The sequence below is a fragment of the Artemia franciscana genome, chromosome 10 (genome assembly GCF_032884065.1).
Source record: "Artemia franciscana chromosome 10, ASM3288406v1, whole genome shotgun sequence".
Lineage (NCBI taxonomy): Eukaryota > Metazoa > Arthropoda > Branchiopoda > Anostraca > Artemiidae > Artemia > Artemia franciscana.
The window spans coordinates 1529403-1549253 of record NC_088872.1 but is presented as its reverse complement, the minus strand read 5'-3'; the positions used below and the strand labels follow the sequence as shown (position 1 = coordinate 1549253).

The 19851-nt window shown below is 35.5% G+C and overlaps 1 protein-coding gene across 8 annotated transcripts in view; it reads right to left on the bottom strand.

Annotated features, from left to right (window-relative positions):
• The window catches only part of LOC136031641 (uncharacterized), a 196584-nt gene that overhangs the window by 19157 nt on the left and 157576 nt on the right, over positions 1–19851 (bottom strand). For 7 of the 8 annotated variants that reach the window (XM_065711285.1, XM_065711286.1, XM_065711288.1 and 4 more), the window contains 2 exons: positions 17522–17666; positions 13618–13769 (listed from right to left, as the gene is read on the bottom strand). In XM_065711285.1, coding sequence (XP_065567357.1) covers positions 13618–13769; positions 17522–17666 — 297 coding nt within the window. Of the gene's footprint in view, positions 1–10694; positions 10908–13617; positions 13770–17521; positions 17667–19851 lie in introns of those variants that run through there. The other variant, XM_065711287.1, reaches the window with a different exon arrangement.

Below are 19851 nucleotides of genomic sequence, written 5' to 3'. Positions count from 1 at the left end.
AAAACGAACAGAGATTATTACGCATATGAGGGGTTCTAAAAATACTTTAGCATAAAGAACGAGGTATTTAGGAGGAAATAAATACTTCGCTCTTTATGCTAAAAAAATTTTAAGTAATTTCAACTATTGATTCTACGGCCTTTCTGATTCTGTGGTCATTCTTAAATAATTGTGACAAAACAAGATTTAGTGTGAAGAGCGAGGTATTAACGAGGGGACCAACCCCCTCATATATATAATCAAAAATATAAGAATATAAAAGTTTGTTACGTAAGTCAATTCTTAAGTTACGTATATTTTTTATTAATAAAAATGTTCATTAAAAATTAAAAGATCTAGTTGCCTTTTTAAGTAACCGAAAAATTGGAGGGCAACTAGTCCTCCTTCCCCACCCCTTATTTCTCAAAATCGTCTGATCAAAACTAAGAGAGATCCATTTAGCCCAAAAAAAGAATTAATATGCAAATTTCATTTTAATAATTTATGTACTTTTTTTAAATAAAAAAAAATAAGTTTGTTGAAATGAAAGTAAGGAGCGACATTAAAACTGAAAACGAACAGAAATTACTCCGTATATGAAAGGGGCTTTTCCCCCTCTACACCCCGCTCCTTGCGCTAAAGTTTGATTCTTTCTCGCAACTCCACTTTTTAAAACAATAAAAAAACTTTAAGCGTAAGGAGCGGGGTGTCGAGGAGGAAAAGCCCCTTTCATATACGGAGTAATTTCTGTTCGTTTTCAGTTTTAATGTCGCTCCTTACTTTCATTTCAAAAAACTTGTTTTTTTTTATTTAATGTCATTAAAAAACGAACTCAAATCTATTTGGAAAACTTTTTCCACAAAGCAACTTTTTAAAAGAATAGTAAAGAGCTCCATCAGGTCAAGAATGAGCAAAAATAAAGTCAAGCAATTTTCCAAGCGTAAAACTTCCACAAATCAATATCAATAAATAAATGAAACTCAAAACAAACAGAAAGTGCAACCAATTTGCGCAGTACCGAAAATAAAAAACGTTTGAAATGTTTTCACCTTTCTCACTTTCATAAATAAAGAATTATCAAAACCTCAAGGAACAATTGTCAGTATGTGTCAATTAAACTGACAATCCGTGGTAATTTTTTTTTGTTGTTGTTGTTTTTTTTCAGTAAAGCACAAATTGTGTTCTGGTCTTGAGAGGCCATGGAGGTTATCAGCCCTACTCATGTGAATTATTGCTGGTTTGGGTTTGACTGGGCCATTTATTGTAATTTCTGTTTGCTTTGAGATTCGTTTATTTATTGATAGTGATTTTTGGTAGTTATTCACTTGGAAGATCATTTGACTTAAGTTTTTCTCATTCAAGGCTTAATGGAGCTCTTTACTTTTCTTTGAAAAACTTGTCTTTTGGAAGGAAATGTTTTCAAATTAATTAATCAAATTAAAAGAGTAACTGACTTTACGAGCAAAATGAAACGAAACTCAGCAAATTTTGAACGACGTGGTTTCCTAGCCGGGATTAATTTGTTAATTACCTTGCTTTGGATGCCTAAGTATATCAAATGGTAATGTCTCTTGGATTACTAAGTATAAACAGTTGAAAATCTCATTGAAGGTTGAGGGGTATAAATGAATTGGATCAAAATGCACTATATGTATCTTGTGAAACTGGTGTCTCTACTACGGCTCAGGAATAGTTAGGGGTATTAAGACTATACTTATGAGGAACGACTAAGGGTTCTAAGTTGAGACTTTAAAGAAATCTTAAGGATGACTTTGATTTAGGCCAAAAATCATTTTGTGCATTAGGTTGCCCAAAGGGTGTATGTGAAGTATTTCAAGAGCCGCAAAGGGTATAAAGTTAAAACTATCAGGGAAAGTTGATAGAGGATTTTTAACAGGAGGATTTTCGGTTTGTAGGAATGGAATCTTACCATGGAATGATAACCCCTATGCCTAGTCAAGACCAGAACATAATTTGTGCTTTACAAATACGTTTCAAGTGTTTTCACTTTTACCACTTTCATAAATAAAAAAATTAAAACTTTAAAAAATAAATATCAAACAGTTCGTGGTAACGAACTATAGTGAGGAGCGACCCGGCTCAATAGTAACCAAAACTCAAAAAAATGGAATTTTGATACCAATAGCTACATAAAAACAATCGCATTTCAATGCTGATTTCAAATATATAATTTTCATAAAGATTAGTCTGACCTATCAAGAGTTACGAGCCTGAGAAAATTTGCCTCATTTTAGAAAATAGGGGGAAACACCCCCTAAAAGTATTACGATCTTAACAAAAATCACACCATCAGATTCAGCGTATCAGAGAACCTTATTGTAAAAGTTTTAAATTCCTATCTACAAAAATGTGGAATTTCGAATTTTTTACCAGAAGACAAATCACGGATGCGTGTTTATTTGTTTTTTTTTTTTTTTTTTTTTTTTTTCCCAGGGGTGATCGTATCGAATCAGTCGTCCTAGAATGTCGCGGGAGGGCTCATTCTAACGGAAATTAAAAGTTATAGTGCCCTTTTTAAGTGACCAAAAAATTGGAGGGCACCTAGGCCCCCTCCCACGCTCATTTTTTCACAAAAGTCACCGGATCAAAATTCTGAGATAGCCATTTTATTCACCATAGTCAAAAAACCTAATAATTATGTCTTTGGAGACGACTTACTACCCCGCAGTCTCCCTGGGAGGGGTTGCAAGTTACAAACTTTGACCTGTGTTTACATATAGTAATGGTTACTGGGAAGTGTACGGACGTTTTCAGGGGGATTTTTTTGGTTTGGGAGGGAGAGTTGAGGTGGGGGGGTGGGGTTATGCGGGAGGATCTTTCCATGGAAAAACTGCCCATGGGGGAAGAGACTTTCAATGAAGGGGGCGCAGGATTTTTTTTTGCATTATTTAAAAAAAAGGAAAAAATAAATTTGAGAAGTCTGTTCTACTGAAAGTGAGGAGCAGCATTAAAACTTAAAACGAGGAGAAATTATTGCGCATATGGGGGGTTTACCTCCTCGTAATACCTCGCTCTTTACCCGCAATTATTTTTAGTAATTTCAACTATTAATTCTACGGCCTTTGTGATTCAAGGGTCATTCTTAAGGAATTGGGACAGAATTTAAGCTTTAGTGTAAAGAGCGAGGTATCGACGAGGGGTGAACTCCCTCATATACGCAATAAAAATATACGAATATAGAAGTTCGTTACGTAAGTTAATTCGTAAATTACGTATATTTTTTACTAATGAAAATGTTCGTAAAACAATTAAAAGTTCTAGTTGCCTTTTTAAGTAATCAAAAAATGAGAAGGCAGCTAGGCTTCCTACCTCTCTCCTTTTTTCCCAAAATCTTCCGATTAAAACTATGAGAAAGCCATTTAGCCAAAAAGAAAATTAATATGCAAATTTCGTTTTGATTATTTATGTACGGAGAGCCAAGATCAAATCATGCATGAATTAAAAAACGTCCAGAAATTAAATAAAAAAACAAGTTTTTTTTAAATGTAAGTAAGGAGCGACATTAAAACTTAAAACGAACAGAAATTACTCCGTATATGAAAGGGGTTTTTCTTCTTCAACGCCCCGCTCTTTACGCTAAAGTTTTTTCTTTTTTAAAAAGTAGAGCTAAGAGAAAGAGTCAAACTTTAGCGTACAGAGGGAGGCGTTGAGGAAGAAAAGCCCCTTTCATATACGGAGTAATATCTGTTCGTTTTAAGTTTTAATGTCGCTCCTTACTGTCATTTAAAAAAAAACTTGTTTTTTTATTTAATCAGTATATAACTTGAAAGCTTATGGGCTTAAAAAATTAGACTGACAATCAATGGTCAGTTTTTTTTTTAATAAATTGTGAATTATGTTCATGTCTTGAGAAGATATGTCAGTTGTCGGCCCCACTCATATTAATTTTATTTTCGCTAATTCTTGACATAATAAAACTATTTACTTTTCTCTGAAAAACTTGTTTTGTGGAAAATAGATTTTCAAAATAATTTTTTTAAGGGAGATGATTACCGTGTAGAAAGTATCGGATTAGATATTTTTGATGCCTTCCTTCTTTGCAAGGATTTTTTCAAATAAATTTGACCTTTAACGGTTCGAAATCAGATAAAAAAAGCAACAATACTTTTGAAATCCACTATGATATCCATTATTATCTTTGTGAAGAAAATAGTTTTCCAATACTGGTTCGTTTTCCTGCAAACATTGAATATTTAGGTTCTGAAATATTTTTAAGATAGAGATACGATCCCTGTTTCAATAATTGTACCTATCAGTACTGCAAACTTAATCGCAACTTTTCCAGCTAAATCTTTCTTACATAAGGGATATAAGGTATCAAATAAGAGTCTATCATCATGCAATTTTGCTTTGTTTAGAAATTGTCTTGGAAATAGAGCTTGTTTCCGACTTAGTAAAGTATTTTTTTTCTAAATTTTATTCCCTTTACATTCTCAGCAGAAATACTAGGCAAACAAACTGGGGAGGCGTGAGGGAAAGAGGTCCCTGCAAATTTTGAATAATACCTCATTAGCTATTCTTACGTAAAAAAAAAATTAAAAAAAAAATTGACTCAACTGTTAAATTTGAACAAAAATATTTTTGTATCTTCAATTAAAAAAAAAAATATATTACAAAAGATCTTTGCTATTCTTCTATAAATTTTCGTGAATTTTGGCCTCCATGATGGATACTTATGGAATCTACAAAGGCATCTTTACTCAAATCAACCAGTTCGTGGTAACAAACTGTATAGAGCGTCATAACTCAATAGTAACTAAATTCTAAATAACGGAATTTTGACATAAATAGATATAAAAAGAGAATTGACTGATTATGCTGATTCTAAATATTCACCATTTATTAAGTTCAGTATTACCCATCAAAAGCTACGAGCCTCAAGAAATTTGGCTTATTTGAGAAAATGGAGGGACACCCCCAAAAATCCAAGGAACCTTCATTAACATCAGATTCAGTGTATCCGAAAGTCGTACTATACAAGTTTCAAGCTTTCATCTACATAATTGTGAATTTCTGTATTTTCTGCCAGAAGAAAGGTCAGGAATGTGTGTTAATATTTTTCCTGTTTTCTCCAAGGGTGATCAAATTGAACCAATAATCATACAGTATTGAGAAAGGGCTCATTCAAACGTAAATTAAAAGTTCTAATGATCTTTTTAAGTGAGCAAAACTATTTGAGGGTGACTAGCCTCCCTCCCATCCCTCTGCTTCCTCAAAGTTGTCCGATCAAAATCTTGAAAACAGTTTGAAAATGTTGAAGTACCATAGTGGCAAAGTCCAGTAACTATGCCTTTGGGGATAAAATAACCCCAATAGCACCCGGGAAAAAGTCTGTAAGCTATGAAATTTGCCCGTTGTTTACGTATAGTATCTGTTATTGAGAATTATACGAACCTTTTTGGGGAGGGCAGAATTTCTGCTGGGCATTAATTCCAGGGGTTTACTTTCCAGGGGAAATTTTACGCTGGAGGGATCTGCCGGAATTCCTATGCGAAATTATTTTTAACTTTCTTACTTTCTCTTTGTTGTCTCAGTTTTGCATGTAGAGGAATTTTTACCGGTAATATACCGGAGAAATTTTTTTACCAGGCTGGAATCGTCTCGAGTATCTTTCCATATGGGGGGGGTGGTATTTTCAACGGGGGTAATTTTGCACGGGGACTTTTCCACGAAATAGATTCACCAGAGGAAATTTTATGCGAAAACAACTTTCTACTAGGGGCTGGGGGGATGTTTGTGGGAAGAATTTTCCAAGGAGGAGGTGATTTCTGGCATGATTTTCAAAACAATCAGATAGTAAAGTCTTATCCAAATGAAAGTGTCTGAAGAAGAATCTTTGAGCCAGAATTACCCACAAGAAATTTTACGGGGGAAATTTTCGGCTAAAATGGAATTGTTTGGTGGGGGGTTTTCTATGTGGAAGGAACTTTCCTCCAGAAAATAAAGAGTGATGCGGCTTAATAGTAACAGAACTAATAAATAAAGTCTTTATAACAATAGATCAAAAGGATCGAAGTTTGGTGTTTATTCAAAATATACAAAATACTTCAAGCCTAATATTACCCATAAAAGGTTATGAGCCTGAGGAAATTTGCCAACTTTTTGTCAAAGGAGGAAAACACCCCCGAAACGTCAGGTGATCTTAATGAAAATAACACCATTAGATTCAGCTTACCAGAGAATCCTTCTGTAAAGGTTTTAAGCTGCTATATACAAAAATGTGGAATTTTGCATTTTTTGAAAGAAGAAAAATCATGTATGCGTATTTTCTTTTCTTTGTTCTTCCTAGGGATACATGTATTGAGCCAATGACCCTAGAAGATGAGGAGAGGGCTAAATTGATCGGAAATCAAAAGTTCTAGTTCTCTTTTTAGGTTACCAAAAATATTGGAGGGCAGCTAAAAAGAAAGGTATTAATTTGAAACTTTCATGGGATATTAGAATAAATCAAAAGCAGCTATGTACATTCAGGTTGTCAAAAAGGAATATTTTTAATAGCTCAGGAACGTCTAATGATATTAAGTTAGAAAATTTCAGGGTAAGTTAAACGAAATCAAAAGCTAGTATATGCATTCTTGTTTTCTAAAGGTAAATTTCCACTTTAATTTCATTATTTTACATCTATGAAGAATTTTTGTTAACTAATCGTATTTTTAAATTTTGAAACCCCTTTTCAAAAACCTTCTTCATTTGGAAAATTATAACCCTGTAAAAAGAAGGAAAAGTGTTTTGGCAACGAAACGTTTTTACGAATTGTGCCTCAGTTTTTCTGTGACTGAGTGTTGATTTATGACATTTGGGGCTCTTTGTATCACCCAGTAGTTTGACTATGATGGTTATCAAACAATTCAGTATACCCTGCTTTCCAAAAAAACAACAAGTACTTTAAACGATAAGTAAAAAAAAATTGTCAAAAACTTAAAATAGTTTATACTAAGCATAAAAAACACTTAAAAGGACACAGATTAAAAGAAAATAGTGATATTCGTATCATTTTTTGTAAAAACCATTTCGGAACAATTATATGCTTTATGCTAAGCTTAAAAAATCCATAAAATATGTATATTAAAGAGAATAACTATTAGTTAAGCTTAGTACAGCCTAGTAAACAACACAGCACTCGCACGGGGTTCTGGCAATTGGATATTTTTCTGGGCTTGGTTTGTTTTGATGGGCTTCTTCGGGCTGAAAAACCTCTTCCTAGCTAATTTATCTACTATGGGTTGCCTCACCATAGTAGCATAATATTTGTAGATGGACATATAATGAGTTGGAGGTAATAGGCTTGGGACTGTCTGTGCAGGATTTTGACTCTGGTTGACACAAGAGCATCGCCAAGAGCTGAAAACCCTGTTGTGACCAAGATGGGCCCAGGATTGCACAAAGCCTCCAACTTACAGGAGGTCCCAGGGACTTCTTGCTGTCCTGTTCTAAGCAGGCTTATGCAATTCAGTATAGACTAGAGAAGATATGTTGGTCCCCATCCTGCACTGGTATCCGGGATCATTGCTTTTCCCGAGGCCAAAATAATTTCAAAGATTTAAAGAACATGAGAATTGGAACTTAGAATGTTACGACGTTAAAAAATGACTATCATATCGAAATTTTGACTAACGAATTCAGACGGTTTGAACTAGATTTACTAGGAGTTTAAGAAACTCATATCCCAGGGGTAGGAAGTATCAAATTAGGTGATATAGAATTTGTTTACTCGGGCAGGAAGGATGGGGTACATAGACAGGGAGTAGGGCTCATGATGAATAAGGAAGCTGCTAAGTCTTGTTTAGGCTTGGAAGGTATTAATAATAGAATACTAATCGTTCATTTTATTACTAAAAAGTTCAGGCTATCAGTTATAGTAGTATATGCACCTGTTGAACCAATTGACTAAGATACTAGTGACTCAGATGAATTTTACTTACAGTTAAAGGAGCAAATAGACAGGGTACCAGGTAGAAATATAGTGTTTTTTCTAGGAGATTTTAACACCCAGGTTGGTAATAGAAATAGGGATAGATGTTATCCTAGCCTAGGTAAATTTGGTGTAGGAAAAGAAAGCAGTAATGGCTATAGACTTTTGCAATTTTGTAGGTATAACAACCTAGTTATAACCAATACGGTGATTGGTCACAAAATGGCCCATAAGTTGATATGGTATTCACGTGATGGTAAGACAGCAAACCTTATTAATTATTTTATTGTACACCAAAGACTATTAGGATCAATACAAGGTACTAGAGTGTATATGAGTGATGTTATTGATGTTTAAAGTAAAGTTCACCATCTAGTAGTGTCTAAGGTTAATTTAAAGCTGAAATTTTGGAAGGGTAACTACCTCCCAGAAAGTTATGATTTTAGTAGACTCCAGGATGAAAATTTGTGAAAAACGTTCCAGGAACAGTTGAATACTAAACTTGAGAGTTTAAAACTTGACAATGTGGAATATATATGGAATAATTTTAGAAAAACAATTTGTGAAGTTGCTGATGATATCTTAGGGAAGAGTGCTAAGACTGCAACTAGAAATATTAGTGAAAAAGCTTTATGTTTAATAGAGAGTAGAAGGGGTTTGTACAAGAATTATCTGAGTGATAGATAGTATAAAAACAAAAGGAATGTAAAGAAAGTGGAGAAAGCATTAAAATATGAACTAAGGAGATGTGAAGTGGAGGTCATGGATAAAATTGCTGAGGATCTGGAAGATGCAGCTAGACGGCATAATAGTAAAATATTATACTGACATGTTAATAAATTGAGAGGGAGTAGTCAATCCGGACTAGTCCCAGTTAAAGATAGGAATGGGGCCACAATTAGTGATAAGGAAAGAGTTAAAGAAAGATGGGCGGAACATTTTGAGAATGTGCTAAACCGAGATACAGTTGCAGGAAAAGATATAGATGAAAATGAAAAAGTTTGTGATACCTTGGATGTGAAGGAAGATTCGTTTTGTGAGGAAAAATTAGCAACAGTACTAAAAGGATTAAAAAATAATAAGGCTCCAGGTGCTGATAGTGTAATAAATGAGTTTTTTAAATATGGTGGCTCTGAGGTTAGAAATAAGCTACTGAAGATTATGAATAGGATTTATAAAAAGGGGAAGTACCTAATGATTTTAGGAAAACCTTAATTAAACCACTATATAAGAAAGGTGACAAGAGTGAGTGTCGTAATTATTGAGCTATTAGTCTGGTCTCTGTGAGTAGCAGATTACTGAGTAATATGATACTTTTTAGACTGAGAGATGCTGTAGAAAAAATTTTAAGGGAAGAACAGTGTGGCTTTAGAAAAGGTAGAGGATGTGTCGACCAAGTTTCCACTCTTAGGTTAATAATTGAGAGGTCCCTTCGTTTTCAAACACCATTGGTATACATTTTTATCGATTATGAGCAATCTTTCGATTCTGCTGGTAGAAGAGCGTTAGCAAAGGTCTTATCCTTAAATGGTATACCAGAAAAATACATTAAAGTGATTTGTTCTATGTACGAGAATAATATTGATGCGGTTAAGATAGGAAATGACATTAGTAACTGGTTTTGTATTAAATCAGGAGTTAAGTAAGGTTGTGTTCTATACCCCTTTATATAGATCATTTTGATGGACTTCGTCTTAAGGAGCACAGGAAAGGCAATTGGAGACCACACAATCAAATAGGGAAGAAAAATACTCCTGGATTTAGATTATGCTGATGACTTAAGTATATTAGATGAAAGTGTGAGCAAAATGAAAGAATTTTTAGAGCTTTTGCGAGTTCAGGGTGCTAGAATAGGCTTGAAAATTAACATTAAGAAGACTAAGTCACTAAGGCTAGGAATAAGTGAAGATGAAAAGGTGACGTTGGGTAACGAAAAGATTGATCAGGTTGGCAGCTTCACTTACTTTTTTAGTATTATTAGTAAACACGGTGGGAGCAGTGAAGATGCTAAAAGTAGAATAGTTAAGAATCAGGGTATTTTCTCACAGTTAAAAAAACGTTTGGAAGAATAGGAAGATGAGCATGCAAACAAAGATTAGAATATTGAAAGCTACAGTGATGACAGTGGTCAAATATACCTCCAAAGCATGGGTGCTCCGAAAAGCAGACGAAAATTTACTAGATGTTTTCCAGAGAAATTGCCTACGGATCGTTCTGGGTACCCGGCTGACTGACCGTATTTCAAACAATAGGTTGTACGAAAAATGTTGTTCAATCCCGCTTTCTGGGGCTATAATGAAAGGAAGGTTGAGATGGACAGGTTACGTTCTGCGGATGAAGGATGACAGATTGCCGAAGATTGTCTTTTTGCCAACCTTCTGGGGCTACACGGAAAGCAGGTTGTCCTCGTGTGTGTTGGAGGATAAATAAAGATTTAAAGCAAATGGGAGGTTCCTGGGAGGATATAAAGAGGGAGGCCTTGAATAGATTGGGCTGGAGGAGGAGCTGTGTTCGCCTCAGGTGGCTTGGGGCTGTGCTGAGTTGTTAGAAGTAGTAGTAGTATAAGAAACCCGTTAAATAAATTAGATTTTAAACAATAAAATAATTGCAAGTAATTCTGAAAAAAATAAATGCAATACAATTATATTAATTTATAGAAAGCATTGAAAACATGTAAAACAGGTGAATTTGTCGTTTAGTATGCTATCTAAAACAGATGCATTTTAAAAGGCAAATGTTTAAAACAATTTTATACAAAAAATTTTCAAACATTGCACTGATTTATACTAAGTATAGAAAACACACAAAAAGAAATTAATCAAACAAAATTGCTTACTTAAGGCTCGACTTCTAGCAACCCGACGCAGAATAAAAAATTCAATGAGCATGTAAGATGTGCCTATTAAGATTGCTGCGTAAGCAAATATTCGAAACGACTCCCTCACACCATATTGTGAAATAAGGAGACCTCCTGCGTAAGCACCAGCACTCCTACCTTAAAACGAAAGAAAATATTAGTCCATTGAACGATCAGATACCTGAAATACAAGGCCGTATTCAGGAGAAAGTTTAGGAGGTTCCCCCCCCTCGAAATGTTTGTTCGACTCGTATAAACGTAATAATAATGCATAAAAACACGTTTTTGGTGCGTTTTTTTAAGATTATTTTTGCATATAAATGTTTTTTACGAGACAGACAAAAAACTTAAAACAGGCTGAAACTCGTCTAGCCCTCCCCACCCCTTACTGAATATACCCGTATCTTAAATATAGGGTTAGCAGGGTAAATTATGCAAATCTACATTAACTTCATGGTTCTCCTTTTGAAATAAGCTTGGTAAACAGATTTTGACAATTACCGCAGAAGTCTGAAAATTTCAAATGTGACCTTCAGGCATGACAGTCACGATAAAATTAAAAATACACCCAAGAAACAATTTTTCCAATGAAAATGTACCGAAAGTTCAATTACAAAAACAATCATAATGAACAATACCGAATAAAAAAAAAAACATCAAGTTCGTATCTTAGGTGAAGTAGAATCTGGAGTTAATAAGGGTATTTGGTACCTTGAAAATCATTTTGTGATTATCAGTGTTGGCTGATCGTCTCAATGACAAAAGGTCAGTTAGCGAATTTCCCCAGCAGGACAACGAACAATGAAGAACATCGTATTGCCCATCCATAATACTAACAACAAAAAGAAAAAAATTGCACGGCAAAACCAAAAGTTAATGCCAATGAACCTGTATCTAAAAGACCTTTTAGGCTAGCTAACAAAATAACGAAAATCTTATTAATAACAAGCTTTTGATTTGTTTTATCATAAATATAATTTTAATTTCGTGTTTTTCTTCAGTCCAGGTTGAACTTCCTCGAAGTGATGACTCTGGGACTGTTTTAATTTTAGTTTTAACAGTGGCATATTTTATTGTAAGTCTTATTTTATATTTATCTGTTCTTAAAGGCGATAAAGGCTCACAGACATAGAGCCGAAATATTTATTTAGAGGATCTTCCACCGTCCTAAGATCTTAATCTGTTTTATAATATGTTGTTTGTACCACAAGAAACTTCAAAAACAATTTTGGTAAAAACTGATAAACGATATCAAATGTTTTAACAGTTACAAAGCTAGCAGAGCTAGCGAGAGATCAGTTAGAATAAAAAAGATGCATAATATGCATGCTGTGTCGACTAAGTTTTCAATTAATGTAAGTGGCACAACAGTGGACTCCCGTAGCTGTCCAATTAGGCTTCCTTTAAGATGATTTTTCATATATTCTCTGATTTTTCAATATTTTTAGGGACTGTCCTTTCCTAAGCTTTAAAAAAGAAAATAATCTCCATTTTTCGACAGTGAAAAAAAAACTAAAAATTCCGGTCACATACATAGTGATTGTCATCAGCAGATAAACTAAAATACAATTAAAACAAACGGTGTATATCCACAAAACAAAATGATTATATATAATTTCATACTCTTATATTTTTCAGCACAATTGTGGAATCGAATCTCCTTGACTTCTCACTTTCCCGTTCAATAGCTTGATTTGAATGCGAAGGTTGATTACCAGGTGTGCAGAGGTCAGTAGCTTTGGGAGAAATGAACTCTACTTTGCTTAGCCGTAGTAAATTATAATAAGTTGAATTTAAGCCAGATCCACTCGTATCTCTATTCAAAGATAAGTTCTTAAAAAAATCCTTAACTTTAATTCTTTCCCTGAAAATTTGCTTTAAACTCTGGTCCCTATTCCTTAGAAGTCAAAGGGATATTCTCAAAAATAATAAAATACTACGAATAATTAAGAATGTGTTCCGATAGAGCTCGTTTGATTAGAGGGACAGGGCTGTTACAGGATTAGAGGGATATGATTGTTACGGGTTCTGAAACCCCTTTACTACTGGAACCCATTACCAAAATTTTCATTCATCTAGCTGACAAGTTTCTGATTTTATGAGAAGCCAGAATCATAAGCGGAAATGAAATTTTATTTACTCAGGGACATTTTTTAGGCAGTTAATCGTACTTGTTATCCCAAAGTTTTCTCGCTTTACCGGTATCCTTCCGAACTGACCCGATAATTCTAAAACTAAACATGATGCGTCAACAGAGCTTTCTACTAAAAATTACATAAGAACCTCATGAACATTATATCAGTGACAAATGATGACGCTGAGGGATCCTACCGAAGGTTGAAGGGTGATAGAGAGGGGAGAGGGTTTAAGCGAGCTGGTAGTTGGTGAGGAGATTTTTTATTGATAGTTTGATGCACACTTATTCATAGCTGATAATACTAAATTGATCAATTGAATATGCTGCTCATAGACCCCTCAAAGAATCGGAAATTAATTTATGATTAATGTTTCAATGGTAAGTGAAATAAGCTTAAACAATGAACTATTTTTTATTCGTACATCATAAGCAAGAGAAATTCAGATGATGAAAGGCATTTTTATAAGCTTTTAAATGACAGTGTCCTTCAAATAGTTTTCTGAAAACCTTGCACTGTGAAAACTTTGTTGAAGCACAGTGAAAACCTTGCCTGTTTTCAAACCAGTAACACGAAGTTTATCAATTTATTTTCATAGCGCAAAGCCTCAGTTTATAAGCTCTACCTCAACAGTCACTGTGGATACCAAATTTAGTTTTATATGAAAATCAATGATCAAAATGAGCAATAAATCAAGCCGTTATTCGCCTTACCTAAGTGATAGTGGCTAACTCCAAAAATTGATGTCAACGTTGCCAAAAGTCCTTTGGGGGCTTTTAGTGAGCAAAAATTACAAGCTGCACATTGAAGAAGGTGATAAGATAAAAACTTCAGGGATTCAATGGCCAGAGTAATCCAAGGATCTCTGCAGGATAGAATAATTAAATGAAAATGAAGGACAAGAACTGTAATAAAAGACACTTCAAAGAATCTTTCCATTTTTAGGGACTACCAAAGAGGAAAATAAATTGATCATGGTAGGAATTGTTACATGTGTAGAGACTAAAAAAAAAAAAAATAAAATTCTACGTCATTGCTTCAAAATCCTTTTGTAATAGCTTTTAAGTAAGTAAAAGGAACAAAAACTTTTATTTTGCTTGATTGGTTCTACTTTTTAAAATTTTGGCCATAAAAAGGATTGAAAAGTTTTGAGGTTACTAGATTCTTTTAGAAGGATTCTTTAATTCTCAGTCACATTACTTGATCGTTCTCTATTCCTTTTATCTCTGTTGTTTGTCTTGAGTTTAACTTCTCCATCTTCCCCCAACTCCCATTCTCCTTCTCTATCTCAATCTTTTTTCTCTTTCCTGAAACGTTTAAAACGAATGGAATCTGAGTCTGAGAAAAAATAAAAAAGAAAAAATGCGGAGACTGTTTCCCTATGATCACTTTTGACTTTTAAAAGGACACTAGAACTTTCGTTTTCTTGTTTGTTTTGTTTTCGTTGTGTGTGTGTGTGTGTGTGTGTGTGTGACAATATTTTGGCTGATCACCAGCATAACTGTGTTTCGTCCATAAGGATAGAAAATTGGAATGGATACCAATTTTTTTTTGAAAATTCTGCCAGTAGATTTCGTCAATACCCATAATAAAGCTAATTTGGATTTGTACTATTTTACAATAAAAATTGGAACAAATAGTAAAAGCTAGTGCAAATCAGACCTCTATTCTGTTTTCTCTTTGTGTGGTTTTATTTTGTGTTTTTGTGTTTTTTTATTTATTACTCGAATAATTAATCATCCTCTGCCAAAGTAGGTAAATATGAAGTTAAAATACCAAAGTGCTGAGACACTTATAGTGATGGAGATCTAACAGAAGAATCGATTTTTTCACCTCATCGCTCGAAACTCTCCTAAAATTCATTCTTGCACAATTCCTCCGTAAAAATCCAAAAGCAAAGAGCAATATGAAAACTAGGTAATATGAATTACCTAGTGTACCTAGTGTGTGTGTGTGTGTGTGTGTGTGTGTGTGTGTGTGTGTGTGTGTGTGTGTGTGTGTGTGTGTGTGTGTGTGTGTGTGTGTGTGTGTGTGTGTGTGTGTGTGTGTGTGTGTGTGTGTGTGTGTGTGTGTGTGTGTGTGTGTGTGTGTGTGTGTGTGTGTGTGTGTGTGTGTGTGTGTGTGTGTGTGTGTGTGTGTGTGTGTGTGTTTGTGTGTGTGTTTGTGTGTGTGTGTGTGTGTGTGTGCCAAACTTTTTCATCTTTCTTAATAAAGCTAGTGACTATCCTGTTGTTTATGGTATAAAAATATATATATATATATGTGTGTGTGTGTGTGTGTGTGTGTGTGTGTGTGTGTGTGTGTGTGTGTGTGTGTGTGTGTGTGTGTGTGTGTGTGTGTGTGTGTGTGTGTGTGTGTGTGTGTGTGTGTGTGTGTGTGTGTGTGTGTGTGTGTGTGTGTGTGTGTGTGTGTGTGTGTGTGTGTGTGTGTGTGTGTGTGTGTGTGTGTGTGTGTGTGTGTGTGTGTGTGTGTGTGTGTGTGTGTGTGTGTGTGTGTGTGTGTGTGTGTGTGTGTGTGTGTGTGTGTGTGTGTGTGTGTGTGTGTGTGTGTGTGTGTGTGTGTGTGTGTGTGTGTGTGTGTGTGTGTGTGTGTGTGTGTGTGTGTGTGTGTGTGTGTGTGTGTGTGTGTGTGTGTGTGTGTGTGTGTGTGTGTGTGTGTGTGTGTGTGTGTGTGTGTGTGTGTGTGTGTGTGTGTGTGTGTGTGTGTGTGTGTGTGTGTGTGTGTGTGTGTGTGTGTGTGTGTGTGTGTGTGTGTGTGTGTGTGTGTGTGTGTGTGTGTGTGTGTGTGTGTGTGTGTGTGTGTGTGTGTGTGTGTGTGTGTGTGTGTGTGTGTGTGTGTGTGTGTGTGTGTGTGTGTGTGTGTGTGTGTGTGTGTGTGTGTGTGTGTGTGTGTGTGTGTGTGTGTGTGTGTGTGTGTGTGTGTGTGTGTGTGTGTGTGTGTGTGTGTGTGTGTGTGTGTGTGTGTGTGTGTGTGTGTGTGTGTGTGTGTGTGTGTGTGTGTGTGTGTGTGTGTGTGTGTGTGTGTGTGTGTGTGTGTGTGTGTGTGTGTGTGTGTGTGTGTGTGTGTGTGTGTGTGTGTGTGTGTGTGTGTGTGTGTGTGTGTGTGTGTGTGTGTGTGTGTGTGTGTGTGTGTGTGTGTGTGTGTGTGTGTGTGTGTGTGTGTGTGTGTGTGTGTGTGTGTGTGTGTGTGTGTGTGTGTGTGTGTGTGTGTGTGTGTGTGTGTGTGTGTGTGTGTGTGTGTGTGTGTGTGTGTGTGTGTGTGTGTGTGTGTGTGTGTGTGTGTGTGTGTGTGTGTGTGTGTGTGTGTGTGTGTGTGTGTGTGTGTGTGTGTGTGTGTGTGTGTGTGTGTGTGTGTGTGTGTGTGTGTGTGTGTGTGTGTGTGTGTGTGTGTGTGTGTGTGTGTGTGTGTGTGTGTGTGTGTGTGTGTGTGTGTGTGTGTGTGTGTGTGTGTGTGTGTGTGTGTGTGTGTGTGTGTGTGTGTGTGTGTGTGTGTGTGTGTGTGTGTGTGTGTGTGTGTGTGTGTGTGTGTGTGTGTGTGTGTGTGTGTGTGTGTGTGTGTGTGTGTGTGTGTGTGTGTGTGTGTGTGTGTGTGTGTGTGTGTGTGTGTGTGTGTGTGTGTGTGTGTGTGTGTGTGTGTGTGTGTGTGTGTGTGTGTGTGTGTGTGTGTGTGTGTGTGTGTGTGTGTGTGTGTGTGTGTGTGTGTGTGTGTGTGTGTGTGTGTGTGTGTGTGTGTGTGTGTGTGTGTGTGTGTGTGTGTGTGTGTGTGTGTGTGTGTGTGTGTGTGTGTGTGTGTGTGTGTGTGTGTGTGTGTGTGTGTGTGTGTGTGTGTGTGTGTGTGTGTGTGTGTGTGTGTGTGTGTGTGTGTGTGTGTGTGTGTGTGTGTGTGTGTGTGTGTGTGTGTGTGTGTGTGTGTGTGTGTGTGTGTGTGTGTGTGTGTGTGTGTGTGTGTGTGTGTGTGTGTGTGTGTGTGTGTGTGTGTGTGTGTGTGTGTGTGTGTGTGTGTGTGTGTGTGTGTGTGTGTGTGTGTGTGTGTGTGTGTGTGTGTGTGTGTGTGTGTGTGTGTGTGTGTGTGTGTGTGTGTGTGTGTGTGTGTGTGTGTGTGTGTGTGTGTGTGTGTGTGTGTGTGTGTGTGTGTGTGTGTGTGTGTGTGTGTGTGTGTGTGTGTGTGTGTGTGTGTGTGTGTGTGTGTGTGTGTGTGTGTGTGTGTGTGTGTGTGTGTGTGTGTGTGTGTGTGTGTGTGTGTGTGTGTGTGTGTGTGTGTGTGTGTGTGTGTGTGTGTGTGTGTGTGTGTGTGTGTGTGTGTGTGTGTGTGTGTGTGTGTGTGTGTGTGTGTATGTCACTTGTCTTGTGTATGTCACCATGGCCCAATTGTGCTTTCGTGTGAATAAATCTATCTAAATAATAATCTGAATAATACTATCTAAATCTATCGCAAGATTTAGACTGACTCAATTTATAGTAAGTGGGTTTAGTATCGTCTATTTTTGGTGTTCTAAACCTGTCTGAAGGGACACGAGCCTGTAAAAAAAAGAAAAATGGTTTTAATGTCATTTTATTACGAAGTCTACCAGACATTCCATATATTCACCAATGATGAAGAAACAATAAGAATACTTACTGCAGAAAGCTATACCCAATGAATCTCGCTGCGTGGGCAAGATATGCCAGTAAAAACATAGGCATAATTCCAACCTTCTTAATTATTTGGTTTGATATGGACAGAAAAGGAAGACCACAAAAACAGCCAACAGTTATTGACAAACCTAAATGAAAATACAATTGTAAGAAAATACAAAACTAGCATACTATTTAGTGTCCAATTATCCCTTTTATTTTTCGTTATCCAATTATCTATTTAAAGAATTTAGCTTATTTTCACCCTGAGGTAGAGGTTTCATCTGATAGTTTTAAAGCTTAAACCTCCCTCAGCCGGTATGCGTAACTTGTGTAAGTTTTCCTTTAAAGATAATGTTCATAATCTTTGGCTCTTTATTAGTCAGTTTTCATTAAAGCTCAAGGTATAGTCTAGCCCTTCAGGTGTTTGAGTGAGTGGCTGTCTAATTTTTATTTGTGATAATTTATTTTCCTTTTTGTTTGATTTTTTCTCTTACAAAATTACTGTTAATTTCTAGTCTGTATACGAGTAAATTTTGTACGAGTTAATTTCTGCTTTATTTAAGCTATAGCATTACACTTCATTTTTCTTCGAAAAGCATTGTTTTAAAAGTTTAAATACAGAAAGAGGTAAGTTAAATTAACCTAAGAAATGAGCAACTACAAGTCTTAACGAGCTTACTTCATGTCTAAGTAAAAAAAAAGTATGCCCAACGTTGAATTTAATAAAAAAAAAAGGTATATGACAAAAGCATATATAAGCATAGAAAAGAAAAAAAAATATAATTTACATGCCCTGATCGCCTGAATACACATTTTTGATAACAAAGCTGAACTGAAAAGAAACAGCTGAAAAAAACAAGCCACAAGTTTCAAAAATCAAAATAAATAAGTTAATATGGCAAAAGAGGATAAGATGAAATCTAAAATCCATACAAAGCGAGTTAAGAAGCATCAAAAATGTCAAAATAAAATTGAGCAAAAGTGCAGAAAAAAGCAAAATTATAGAGATTGGTGATAAATAATTTTATGCAGAAAGGAGGCGAAAGATGGGGACATATCGAAATATGAAATAATGATATATGTCAGCTCAAATCTGTTCCATGTAAATATTGCTGAATTACGACTAACACCTACATATGACCTCACAGAATTCTAGGAAAAACTAGTGAGAAGTCACAAAAAACACATGGAATTTAATTATTTATTACTATCACCTTTTGCATAACCAAGATCAGGGACGTCAAATCATAAGAACTTAGAAGAGACACACAAATAATTTGTTTTAAATCTACAGAACACATTTTTCATTTTTCAAAGCATATGCAAAAAAAACATCTTTCTATGAAAATATCCTCCACCCAAAGGTATTTTCCAGACTCCAAACGGAGAGAATTTTTTAAATCATAATGGGTTGAAGCTTGGAATGTCTTTTTTTCGATCTGTAGGCTGAGTCTGGTAAAAGATAAATAAAAAGACTAGCACTAGTTGGCAATACCTGGAAAAACGTTTTTACTGATAAAAGATTTTCAAGTCAAGTTCTAACCACTCATATCATAATTAAAGGAAAATAACATAATCCATAAATCCAGGCTGTCTTGTAAACTTTTGTGACTATAGTATGGCTCGGCCATAGGGTGGTCTAGTGAAAAGTATCTGAAAGTTGATCAAAATTCAACCAGCCTAATCACCTGATTTCAGTAAAATGATGTTAATATCATACCCGTAGCCCCACTATAGTGACACTAGCATGACTACAGCTCCAATTATATATGCTGTTCGTAGTTTCGGGTTAAACAATGTCTAACTTTCAAACAGATTAAATGTTATCAACAGTTAGATATAAGATATATACTATATACTAGATATATAATTTATACTAGTATACTTTATACTAATTATACTGTATATAATTTTATACTAGAAATGTTGAGGCTTCAAGCACTAGTTTTGAATGCAATTTAGAATCGTCATGGACATCAGTAACAAAAAGAACTTTTATGTACAAGATAAAACCTTCAGTCTTTAGATTTCTTACTCCAGAATGAATTTTCAATATATTTCACTAATGCAACTGAAGTATCTTGTAGCCGATTCACATAGGTATGCTCGTTCAGGATTTCCTCTAATACAAGTGTAAAATTCTGTGCAGTGAAAATGAAAAGATAGACTTTCGTTCGTATATGAAGGTAATGATGCTCTTGCTTTTATTCCACCTCTCATAGAGCATTCGAGTTCTAATAGAGTAACAGATTATATTAATAAAAATGTGCTAAGAACAATATCTAATATTTTCTGAGGATACTTTCTAAAGCATCACTTAACAAGCAGTGC